This window comes from Myotis daubentonii, chromosome 3 (genome assembly GCF_963259705.1).
Source record: "Myotis daubentonii chromosome 3, mMyoDau2.1, whole genome shotgun sequence".
Taxonomy (NCBI): Eukaryota; Metazoa; Chordata; class Mammalia; order Chiroptera; family Vespertilionidae; genus Myotis; species Myotis daubentonii.
Genome location: NC_081842.1, coordinates 157,307,962 through 157,321,636, shown reverse-complemented (window position 1 = coordinate 157,321,636; position 13,675 = coordinate 157,307,962). Strand labels below are relative to the sequence as shown.

General features: G+C 36.0%; 1 protein-coding gene across 6 annotated transcripts in view; it reads right to left on the bottom strand.

Moving 5' to 3' along the window:
- The window catches only part of TTLL7 (tubulin tyrosine ligase like 7), a 141,203-nt gene that overhangs the window by 45,365 nt on the left and 82,163 nt on the right, over positions 1-13,675 (bottom strand). For 5 of the 6 annotated variants that reach the window (XR_009451954.1, XM_059689058.1, XM_059689055.1 and 2 more), the window contains 2 exons: positions 6,461-6,547; positions 2,549-2,741 (listed from right to left, as the gene is read on the bottom strand). Coding sequence is in view for 5 of the 6 variants with exons in the window: in XM_059689058.1 (XP_059545041.1) it covers positions 2,549-2,741; positions 6,461-6,547 (280 nt within the window). In the remaining variant the exon portion in view is untranslated. The remainder of the gene's footprint in view (positions 1-2,548; positions 2,742-6,460; positions 6,548-13,675) is intronic. The other variant, XM_059689057.1, reaches the window with a different exon arrangement.

Sequence of the window (13,675 nt, the reverse complement as noted above, 5' to 3'; positions counted from 1 at the left end):
TTAAAAGTCACACCATGTTGAAAGGACAGTGCTGCTAGAGAAGGGCTGTGTGGGGAACATACTCCAGATCAGTCTTCTACTAAGCAAGTACCCAAAGCATGTGCTTCAACCTGCACTTGGGCCCTGCTCTTCTGTAAGGCTTCACATGGTGGTCTGTGTGGAGCGTGCCTGGGAGAGCACCTGAGCAAATTTGTCAGCTGAATCCTGCGGTGTCCACACAGCCATTCCCTGGAAACATACCTTGCTAAAGGTGAGGAATGTTGTCAGTCCTGACCTTTAGCTCAGGCGCCAGGGGCGGATGCTATTATCCAGATTCATCCAGGTCTGACAATTATGAGAAGCCACAAGAATGAAGAATGCAGCTTAATCTTTAAGCATGATTTAAAATAATTTCCTTTTTCTTAAATTCTAGTAAAACTTCATGGTATCATGCTGTATATAATAAATGTGCTACACTACCTCTGAGTAGCTGTCTCTCCATCTGAAAACAGTGTCCCACCTGGTCCCAGCTTTACTTGTATAATGTCTCTGTGTCTTCCTTTTTCTTAATCTCCCGTCACCCCTACTCAGGTCTCTTGTTCTCTCTAGCCACGCGGGTTGCGGCAGAGGTTTGGACATGTGTAGTCTGACCATAGATGTACAAGGAAACTATCCTTTCTCTTGAATGGCCAAAGATTCCCATTTTTCCCATGCATACACTGAAAATTCATACACAGTAACTAAGTAGCTAGATATGCCAACGACATTTAGGTTGGTTAACAAAAAAATGGTTATAATTTAAATAAATTATGTGAAAGAATATTTAATATAGTTTTGTATATGACTAACTTATAGCAACCCAAAATATATATTTCAAAACGTTAACAGGTTTGAGTTTCCTAAGTTAACCATCTACAACAGAAAGTGTTACAAATAATCTGGACTTTGTCTTTGTTCACCAGCATCACTTTGGACAGAAAACTCAAGGAGGGTCTGTGGCTATATTACTTAGGGTAAGAGAGAATGTAAAACAAAGAGACACCCTTACTGCAATTCCTAATGACTATAAAAATAAAATCTAATACTTAGTTAAAAGATATGTAATTGAATTAAATTAATTTTAAAAGGAGAATTCACACTTAAAAAGATTTTAGTGCATTATTTCTCCAATATCGATTTATTAACCTATTGGTCTAAGAACAAAGAACAATCTCAAAGCTATGAGAACCTGAATAGTTTTTCTTAATCCTACCCTTTTCTCTGCTAATTCATTGCTGTGAGGGATGCACACATTAGCCAAGAGGGGTTAAAAATGGGTGAAATCTGGGCAAAACAAGGCCAGCTTCTGAGAGGAACAGGGTCATACACAGAGACATGCTGAAAGTACTTAAGAGAGCTTTAAGAAAAAAGGAAGAAACTGATAAAATAACTATAAACTCTGGAGCAGGTGCTCAATAAAGATACCTTAAATGAGTAAATAAATAAACAAATGCAATGGAACATAATACAACATTATTTCCCATCCAAACATATAAACCTTCAAAGACAGGAACATTAGCAGGTATCTTTATGAAATAATTTAGAAACAAATGAAAGACCATTAAGATCTTCATCTATTAGTTATGCATTCCCCGTGCATTTTGCCATAAGTGTTGAAGGCAAAATTCTATTATCAGGGAAGCGAACACATTAAACCATTGTTGGAGATGAACAAAGGCTCACATTGTGTTTACTGCATGATCGAAGCAGTCCCTGTAATGAAGTCCTGGGATAATGAAGGTCAAGGCAAAGAGAGATGTGAGAAACAAGAGATAAGAATAAGTCCTGCAGTGTCAGGGAGGATCTCTAAGGGAGCCGGGGCAAACAGGGATGCTACACTGGACATTTGGGGATGAAAGAATTATGGACACAATAGTGGACATTGGGGATCAAAAAACAATAAAGGGCAGGAGAATGGAAGAGAAAATGTAAAAAGAAATAAAGGAAGAAAGAAAACTAAACCTGAAAAGGAAGGAGACAGAGAAGCTGGTTGTTCACTCCCCCAATCTACCAAAAGCCCCAACTTTAGCACTTACCCATGATGAAAACAAGAGGAAACAAAACTATTTCACAATTGTGTGGCTCACAGATACATTCAAGTCAAATACCGAGAGAGATATATATTTTAAAAAGTAGGCAAGGATACACAACAAAAGGGGTGGCAGAGAGGTAGAGAAAGCAAGAAAGGGTGTGAAAGAATACATTGGCTTAAGAGAGAAGGCAATCAGCAGATGAGTCACGCATCACATTTTGTAAATCCATGCAGATGTCTAGGACTTAACAAAAACTATGACATATAGAAGAATGGACTATAGAGATTCTGAGGTCGACTAAACTTTCATCTTCTACCTCCAGACCCTGAAGGGGATTATGGGATGCACCCACATCTGGTTAGGGAAGGACGTGGGATAGAATTCAGGTTTCCTCACACAGGACAAGCATTCATTTGGCCCAAGATCCTTTTATTGAGTTTTATAATTCAGTTCCATAATTCTTCAGATAATAACTAAATTAGAAGAAATTAACTTACTGGATGTTTGGAATATTTTGCAGTGGTTGGACTGTTTAAGATTGTAAGTAACTTGCTTTTCTCTTCTTTTACTTTGGTACTCTTCATTTTCATCTGATTCTGAAGAGCTGTCACTACTATCATAACTGCTATCACTGCTGTAGTACTTCTGTCTTCTCATCACCTCTGTACTCTCAGGCATGGAACAGAGAGGCTAAAACACAGAAAAAGGTGTTACTGTCAGAACGTTTCTTAAGAAGGCACACTAACATGATTAATTACTACTTTCAGTTTCCCACTATGCATGTTGCTTCTCACTGACACCTGAAAATCCTCCAAAGTGCTACTGCTACAGTGCTGTTATTAGCCTCCAATGCAATTCACTAATTTTTCTATTTCTGCCAAATATTCTTCCTTAAATAACATAGTTCAGTCATAATGAGGAAAATGCTTTTTCTCCGTGATTTAAAAAAAAAGACAAGGTTATCACAAAGAAAATAAAATAAATTATTTGAGATAAAATTATAAAAATTAGAAACATAATCAAATTTTCTTCATTCCATACAGAGAGGTTACCCATTACTCATCAAGACTCAGGTATGTACCTCTGTTGTATCATTAATGTTCAGTCATTCAATCAAAGTGTGTGTATGTGTTTGTGGATATGTGTGCACATGCTTGTGAGAAAGAGAGGAGGAGGAGAGAAGAAGGACAAGAGGGGCAGAGAGACAAAAAGAAAAGGAAAGCAGAGGCCAAATAAACCACAGAAAGTAAAGTAAGATAAACCACTATACGTCCACAAAGGTCACATCTTAAAACAGAAGCCAATGAACCAATTCACACAGATAATGTGCAAAAGGACTAAGGTATTTCTCATATATCTAACTTGTTATGAACATTTTTACAAATAAAAAATTGTAGTTAATTGTCCACTTTCCAAATTGGTTATGAACAACTTAGGTTCTTTCTCAGACGATTCCTAACTATGACACAAAGGGTCTGGCCATAATGGGACCACATTGCTTTTCAATGCCCGTGCTACATTTAAGAAAAACAAAAGTGATATAATGTAAATCAATACATCATAAATTTTTGGAGGATTGGTGCGATGCAGAGGGTAAAACTGTAAAGATTCAAAATGCCAGACTACTGTGTTCCAATATCTCCATTAGAATCTCTTGTCTTCAAACCTCCCCATCAATGTGTTTCCAGTGCCGCTGAAAGAATGAGATCAGGGAAGTGGGGCAGTTTTACTTCACAAAGAGTATGAACCAACAAGGTCAAGACAGTTTGGGAACTTAGTCATGTTAAGAGACTATCACATGTACCATATGCCTCTTATTCCTGCTGGGGAAAGTTCCCATAGTTGTATATAAGTTTCTTGTTCTCTGTTCAAACACAAATGTTTGAGGTTAGCATACATAAATAATGAAATCCTTGGCTACCATGGGATTTCACTGGAAGAAGGCATCTCCTCTCATGTAACAGTGTGAGATGAAAGGTACAGAAAGGAAGAGCATTGCATGAAGTGCCCGGAACACACAGTGAGCCAGAGCATGATCTTACGGTTATTGGCTTTGCAAAGGATGAAAAATCACCAGAGGAAAGTAATTTAATATACAATGGTGCCAACTTGTATTTAAAAGTATGTTCTCCTTTTGATAGTCCAATATTTACTGAGCACTAGCAATGTTCATTGTGATATGCATAAAAACCAGTCATTTACCAGTAATACAATCACCAAATATCTTGACAGCCTTGGGGAGTAAGAATTCTGGAGGAAGGGCGTTTCTTCGGAAGTCTGGCAGACCCAGAAGAAACAGTGGCACAATCAGGCTCACCGACAGTGCCTTCCTTCGTGGAGGCAAACAGGTTTCAGGTTTTTTAAGGGAGCTTGACTACAGAGTGAGCTGTTTGACATTTTAAAGAATCACAAGAGGAAACTAAAAGCTGTGTCATATGTGCATTTTGACCAACACACTGTTCAAGCAATAACTAATAAGACGTCATAGTGGCATAAATGCTAAACAATGTCTTAACTGAAAAATGGAATAATTTGCAAACTGGTATTGAGTTATCGCACAAACCATACTACTTACTTTTATGTCCAATTTTATTTTTAAGTGGGTCATAAGTGAATTGCAATAATTAATATACAAAGCTCAGAAACTTCCCAGTGTTTTCCAAAGTGAAGGAATGACTCATTCACTTTTACAGACACGCTAAAAATATAATTGTTCCAAAGGCATTGGCAATGACATCTTCCACAATTCCTCAATAGAGAGGATATAATTCAGAAGAGCAGCGCCTGACATCCAAGACCTCCAGTCTTCACCAGATCCGTATCTTTCACCAGGTTCATCACGTACCATTGTACTCTCCAAGAATCTTCCACTGGAGTCATACCAAATTCTTCATATTTCTCTAACAAGCTAGGCAATGTCACAACTCCATGTCATTGCCTTGAATGTTCCCTTTAACTCAAACGTCCTTCACCCATCTTGAATGTTTACAGCATTACTCATTTGCAAAGACCCAGTTCAAATGGCATTTATGAAACCATCCACAGTCTGCCAATTCCTTTCTTCTCTCACTGTAACACTTTCCACTCATTTGATTACAGTAGTTGCCACAATCTGGTTCTTGGTTCACCTATCTGCTCATTTTGCCAATGAGGTCCTTGCAGACACATTCAACAAATGTAACTAATAGTAGGGGTTTAAAAATATTTTTATTGATTTTTAGAGAGAGGAAGAGGGAGAGAGAAACAATGATGTGAGCTCAGAACATGATCAGCTGCCTCCTGCATGCCCCCTACTGGAGATCGAGCTGCAACTCGGGCATGTGCGCTGACTGGGAATCAAACTCCAGCATGTGCTCTGACAGGGAATCATACCGGCAACCTTTTGCTGCACTGGACGATGCCCAACCAACTGAGCTACACCAGCCAGGGCCTAACTAATAGTGTTTGAGAAGCTACCAAGTTCCAGATGCTGTGCTTGGTGTGAGAGATGCAAAGATAAAAACATCCTACCCTCAAGGAACTTACAACCTTTTATTAAGGCAAAGATGCAAGTAATTATTTGTCACAACTGCTGTACAGAAGCATTATTTGTGATACAGCAGGAGGAGAGGAAGGAAGATCTAAGTCTAATTAGGGGAGTGAAGAGGACTCTACAAAGGTAGCACCGATTCAGCTAGATTAGGAAGGGGGGCTCTAATCAGTCAAGCACAGAGGCATAGAAAAAGCATGAAAGGACAACAGAGAAAGATGAGTGTAAGGACATAGCTTAGTATTGCTGAAACGTAAAGTAATAAGAGCACAATGAAAAAGTTCCCAGTACTTAACAAATTCATCTCTTCCCTGCGCTATTAGCGAGAACTTGTTGACATATAACCAAGGACCATATTGATGTCATCACCACAGTGCCGATAAAGGTAAAGCAAACACCTGCTCATTTTTGCACGCATGACTGCTTTCTCTTCATTCCTAGAAGCTGCCTATGTCGACTAACACAATTTCAATGCTGCTAAGTCAGCAAAATATGTGGGGCTTGTGATAAGGTTTTCTAGAGTCACGATTTGCCTTCTCTATATCACTATACTTCTCTGGTAATTATATGTCTAGAGAAACGAGGGAAAATTAATACTGAGTATAAAACAAGGCTATTAGTTCTAGGTCCCTCTTGGTCCGACTCATCAGGATTTCACTAGTATTACAAAAAGAACCCAAAAAGAGTGAGGAAAACTAACAAAACAAAACAAAATTAGAACTTCTATGTGTGAGATAACCAACTCTCTCTGTACTGCACACATAGTCCATGCAGTTCCTTGAAAGTGGCATCAGTCATTACTATAGTGACAAATACAAAGGGGAAACAACTGCACTTAGTCGTATCTACTTTGATACTAAGAAAGATACGGGTACTGTACCTTTGGTCCTCGAGGCATGGAAGTTTTGCCCATCAACTTTTCGTCATCGATTTCACATTGTTCCAGAAGATCCAAAATTTCTTCCTCCTTAAAAAGATATTAATTAAAACTATGATCACCAATGGATTCTAGAATTTTTCTAAATTCATTAATCTCCATAAAATAATGTACAAAACTATTTAATGAAGTCTACTCAGATCAAATGAGTAATAAAGGCCATGAAAAACTCTTTAAAAAATGGCGTTCACTAAAATCTGACAATATAAATAATACATTGCTGAAAATCTATTATATATTACTAGAGGCCCAATGCACGAAATTCGTGCAACGATAGGCCTTCACAGCCCTGGCTGCCTCCCAGCCCCAGCCCCGGCCCCGGCTGCTGGGGCCCTCGCCTGGCACTGCCCACATCTGCCCTCACACACCCCTGGTTCCCTGGTTCCCTGGTTCCCTGGTTCCCTGGTTCCACGGAGCCCCCCATCAATCGCCACGCAGTGGGTGGCCCGGACCTCCCTCGGCAGGGCAATCATGGAGTGATGGTGGGGCCCCCTGACCAATCACATAGCACCCGCCTTGGCTGTCCTGGTGCCAGTGCGTGTCATCCAGTGCGTGTCATCCGGACGGTTGTTCTGCTGTTTGGTCATTCGGTAGATTTGCATATTACACTTTTTTTATTATAGATTATAAACAAATGTATTTTTATATTTTAGAACATTATTAAAATCTGACTACAATAATAAATTAGCCTATTAGACACTTTAAATTTTCTAAAAATCACTCTAATTTTCCAGACCACAATCTTATCAATCATTTCTATATTGATTATTGTAAAATAATAATACAATTTCAGACAGAAAACTGATGACTGGCCTAGCAGTTAGTAATCTAATGTTAATATTTGTTCAATGGGCACAATTTAATGGAATTTTCAAAACTTCAACTATTGAACAATAGTATCTTTAGAACTTTATAAAATGTTTTCATCCTATAGGCTTAATACCTTCTCTAATCCTCTTCGAAAATCATTTTGAAGTCAAAGGGAAAAGTTATAAAAACATAACACCCAAGTGAATACTGAGCAAACCAGAGCAATGGGAGCATAATAGCTATATTGAAAGAATAATTGATGCTTCTTTGAAATATTTATTCAACCTACAAAAATATCACATCTTTACTTATATGATTTATATTTCAGTACCTCTTTTTTAAAAAAAAGGTTTCTGAAGAAACTAGAAATCTCACTGTGCAATGAAATTTATGTTTCTCTTCATACCAATCACAGAAAGTTTAGCTATTAAAATACAAAAACATTCTTGCTATACAGTTTGATTAAATAATGATCCTACAATGAATTCCAAAGCACAAGACAGTTAAAATGAAATGTATGGAGTTCTACCTCTGTTTAGGAGAAAAAATGTAAAAGGCAATACTTTTATCGTAACAGCTAGAGAAAGACAGATAAACTAAATAATCATATTTTTAAGACTTTGGAAAGCTGTGGATTAAAAAGTAGTATAAAGGAACTAAATACCAGACAGGGAAAAGTTCTTCCTAGGTTTGAAGAGATGAGTGACCTCTTTGTACATTGGGGTCATTTGCATATCTGGACACAGATCAACAAAGATCAGGCCCAGAACAGAGAGATTCTGCTATGATAAAAAACCCAAAGGAAATTCCTATGGTCATGTGGGCTAGTGTAACATCTGGAAGAGCCCCACAGAGCTGGCTCTCTCCACCTGCTGGGTCGCTCTGTTAGCACTTTTTTAGTATGAAGTGATATAGGAGAATGGAGGCAAGGATGGAAAGCCAGAAATACCTATCTGTAGTCTTACAGTCCTTAAATACCAATAGAGAATGAGGCCTGTAATAAACACTGAATAGATGTCACCTTCAAGGCACTTGAAACTATAACTATTACAACCCAGCCTGGACCCAGTTCAACCTTTCTTATTTTATTTATTTTATTTTATTTTATTTATTTATTTATTTATTTATTCATTCATTTATTTATTTATTTATTTATTTATTTATTTATTTATTCATTCATTTATTTATTTATTTATTTATTTATTTATTTATTCATTCATATTTCAGAGAGGAAGGGAGAGAAAGAGATAGAAACATCAATGATGAGAGAGGATCATTGATCGGCTACCTCCTGCACGCCCCCTACTAGAGATCAAGCCCGCAACCCAGGCATGTGCCCTTGACCAGAATCGAACCAGGGACCCTTCAGTGCACAGGCCAATGCTCTATCCACTGAGCCAAACTGGCTAGGGCAACCTTTTTATTTTAATTAAAACATATTTGACATATAACATTGTATAAAATTAGGATTTACAACATATTGGTTATGATACATTTATATATTGTAATATTGCCATTGTATGTGGTATAATTAAGAACTAATCTCTTAGCAAATTTAACTATTATAGTTCAATATAATTGTCTATATTCACCTTTCTCCCATCCCACCACCCAGCTTGTGGTAACCACAATTTTACTGTTTTTAATGGGCTTTTTAAAAATTTCACATGTAAGGGATATCATACAGGGTTCGTCTCTCTCTGTCTGACTTATCTCCCTTAGCATAATGAGGCAATCCAGGTTGCCTCAAATGGCAGGGTTTTCTTCCTTCTCATCACAGAATAGTTCATTGTAGTCTATACCACATCATCTATATCCACTAATCCACTAACAGGCACTTAGGTTGTTTTCCACAGCTGCTGAACCAGTTTACACTCTTACCATGAATGTGCAAGCATTCCTTTTCCCACATCCTTCCAATGCTTGTTAACTCTGTCTCTTTTTTTATAATAACCATTCGAACAGGTATAAAGTGATATATCATTGTAGTTTTGATTTGTATTTCCTTGATGATTAGTGATGTGGAGCATCTTTCGTATCTCTGTTGGCCATTTGGATGTCTTCTTTGGAAAAATGTCTATTGGGTTCTTCTGCCCATTTTTTAATCTGATGGGGGTTTTTTGTGTGTGTTATTGAGTTACATGAATTCTTTATATATTTGGCTAATAACTCCTTATCCTCGATATAGTTTGCAAAAACATTCTCTCATTCTGTAGGTTGCATTTTTTTTTGTTTCTTTGTTTGTTTCTTTTGCTATATTGAAGCTTTTAATTTTGATGTAGTACCACTTGCTGACTTTTGCTTTTCTTTAACTTTTCTTTGGCTCGAAGTAATTAGCCCCTCACTCTAACACTCTGTACTAAGAAATATTTGCCTTCTTTTGGAGAAAATATCAGTTCAGCTTCATGATTCTTTTATAAGCATCTATCAAACAAATAAAAATTATAGGACATCCAAAATAACAACTAAAAAAATGTGACCTATAATCAAAAGTAGAGGATGTCAATAAAAGCAGGTCAATAAATAATCCAAATATTAAAATTAATAAAGATTTTTCAAAACTTATTATATACATGTTACAGGAAATAATGAAAAGGAGAACAAAATGAATGAAGGATCCAAAATTTTACCAGAGAAATAAAATTTTAAAATACCAAATAGATATTCTTGAATTGACTAATATAATCTAAAATTAAGAAGTGATTGGGTAGGCTCAAGGGCAGTCTACACACAGCAAGAATATGTCAATGAAAATTATCCAAACTGAAACACACACACAGAGAGAGAGAGAGAGAGAGAGAGAGAGAGAGAGAGAGAGAGAGGGAGAGAGAAAAACAAAACAGAATGGGGCATCAAAGATAAATGGGAGGCTGTCCAATGATCTAATATATGTGAAACTGGAGTCCCATAAAGAGACAATACACAAAATACAGCACAAATATCTGATGAAATAGTGAAAGCAAATTTAAATGTATGGAAATTAAGCAACAAACTTCTCAATAACCAAAATGAAATTCAGAAAACAATTTTAAATGGCAGTAAATAAAACCATTGAAAGACATTAGTGCCTGTCTTCAAGAAGTTGACAAAACCACAAGCAGGGTAAATACAAAGGAACTCACACATAGACACATCAAAGACAAAATGCTGAAAATACAAGAAAAAGCAGTCAAGACAAAGGACATATTATATTCATAGGAAAATCAAACAAAAAATAATGGCTGGATTCTGAATAGGAATGAGAAGACAAAGAAATGACATCTTTAAAAGTGCTGAAAGGAAAAGAAAAAAGCCTGGTAAGATAAAATTCTATGCTCAGTAAAACTATCCTATATAATAAAAAAATAATATGCAAATTGATTGAAGGGTGGAACGACCAGTCAGCGGAGGGAAGGGCTAGCGAGCAGGCAGTGCCAGGCCAGCCAAAGCAGGTGCCAGCAGGCAGAGGGAGGGGATGGCGATCAGGGGGCGGGCAAATAGAAATATTAAAATATTTCTTCTAATTAATTCACTTTCAATGTGTACAAATTTGTGCACTGAGCCACTAGTTTAAAATAAAGATGAAAGTAAAAGACAATTTCAGCTTAAAAAAAAAAAACAAAACAACTGAGAGAATTCATACTAAAATGAATATGAAATACTAGAGAAAGTTTCTTCAAACTAGGAGAAATGATCATGTCAGAAGCATGAAATGAAGAACACAAGAAAGGATAAATATGTAGGTAAATATGAAGTGGTATTTAGAAACTATTAAAGACCACTTAGAGCTTAGAAAATAATAACAAGGTGTTTTAAAGACTGTAAGTAATATATGTGATAACAGCACAAAGTCTAGAGTAGCCGTGGGCAAACTACGGCCCGCGGGCCAGATCCGGCCCATTTGAAATGAATAAAACTAAAAAAAAAAAAGACCGTACCCCTTTATGTAATGATGTTTACTTTGAATTTATATTAGTTCACACAAACACTCCATCCATGCTTTTGTTCCGGCCCTCCGGTCCAGTTTAAGAACCCATTGTGGCCCTCGAGTCAAAAAGTTTGCCCACCCCTGGTCTAGAGAGAGGCACCAAATAAAATTAAACCACTAGCATTCTTATGAAGTGATAAAATACTAATTCAAGGTAGACTTTATGATTTAAGGATGCATATTGTGATTTCTTTTCAAAACCCCATATTATGCTGCAACTATAACTAAAAGCCAATAGTGAAGATAAAATAATTTAAAAATTGACTTTTCCAAGAATAAAGAAAAGCAAAAAAGAAATACTAAACAAATAGTATAAATAGAAGAAAAAAAAAGACAAAAGGCAGACATAAACCCAACTATACCAGTAATTTTGTAAAATGATTTAGACACATAGTCAGACTAGATTTAAAAACAAGTATGACTTAACTTTATGCTATTTACCAGAGGTATTGTAAATATTGTTACTTTTAACATGAGTTACTAAGTGGCTGGATAGAAAAGATATGCCATTTAAACAGTAACCACAAGAAATAAACTATTAATCACGCAAAGTAAAATTTAAGACAAAGAATGTTACCCAAAAGAAAGATAAACACTGCATATAATGATAAAATAGGAAAGGTGAATTAGGGAGACATCTTCATAACTTCAAAGAATCTGAAACAAAAATTGACAGAACTAAATCCACAAACCTCTCTCAGCAATTGCTACACTATGTAGGCCAAAAAAATATATAAAAGGATATAGAATATTTAAACAACACTAATAGTCAAATTTACTTAAACGACATCTATAAATCTCTACAACCAACACCTGCAATATACACATTACCAAGTAGACTTGGTACATTTGCTAAAATATGTACTATATTGAGACATAAAGCAAGTCTCAATTCATTTTACAAGACTGAAATGCTTTTCTAACACCGATCAACTAGACCAGAAATCCCTAAAAAAATAAAACTACAAAATTTTAATGTATGGAAATTAATTAACAAACTTCTAAATAACCAAAATAAAAATCAGAATTTAATAAAAATATAAATATAAAAATTGCTATGTATAAGGGCAATATATAAAAATAATCAGATAGCTACTTCCAGGCAACAAACCAAAAAGTGAAAAAAAAAAAAAAATGAAAAACTATTTATTGGCAATAGTAGCAAAAAAACCCAAATACTTAATAAATTTAATGAAATATGTGCAAGAACTATATAGCAAAAACTACAAACAGAGCTGAGTAATAAAAGACTCAAATAAATGGAGATATGCCATATTAATGGATCAGAGACTCAGTATTGTTAATTCCCGAGAAATTGTTTTACAGTTTCCTTATAGTTCCAATTAAAACCCCAGCAGCCTGTTAAAAAATATTCTCAAGATGATTCTAAAATTTATACGAAAATGTAAAAGGACCTAGAAAGCCCAAAAGAGTTTGAAAAAGAACAAATTGAGGGCATGCACTACCTAATCTCAACACTTACTAAAAAGAAACAAACAAAAAAAAATGTAAAATTTGCATAAGAATAGGCTCACAGGCCCAGGGAACAGGGCAAAGTGGTGACATTTAAACTACATTTTGAGGAATAGAAATAGGGAATTAAGTTTTGAAGCCTATTTCTTACGTGTCAAGTACTTTAATAGACTATTTTAGTTAACCTCAATTCTATTTTCATAACCAACCTGACAAGTAGTTTTAATACTACTATTTTGGTGACAAGGAAACCATTGATCAAATAGTTTAGCCTAAGGTGATAAAATTAACATGTGGGGAACTAGAATTTGAATCTAGATGTATCTGTACCCCTAGGTTTTCTACTAGAAAAAACAGGGATGGAGGATCAATGTAATGGGAAAAAGGAATAGATTATTTAGCCACAGGAGAGGGAAATAACATTACAGAACACGTGAAGAAAAATGAAGAAAGGTCTCCCACGGGTAAAAAAAAAAAAAAAAAAAAAAAGGCCAGGCTGGCTTGGCTCAGTGGTTGAACACTGACCTATGAACCAAGAGGTCACAGTTTGATTCTTGGTCAGGACTCATCTCCGGGTTGCAGGCTCAATCCCAGTGTAGGGTACGCATGAGGCAGCCAACCAATGATTCTCTCTCATCATTGATGTTTCCATCTCTCTCTTCCGCTCCTTCCTCTCTGAAATCAACACAAATATATTTAAAAATAAAAACAAAAAGGCCACAGAACATAATTCTAATGTTAAAACATTTGCATACCTCAAAAGAGGGAAATTTGGAGGAAAATAACACTTGGGCTATACAATGTTCCTTCTGCTTCTATCTCTTAGGTCTAGCCAGCTTGAAAATGGCTTTGAAACTTTCTGTTGTGGAAAGTTTTCTGAGTGAAAAGATCATATTTATCATGATTTT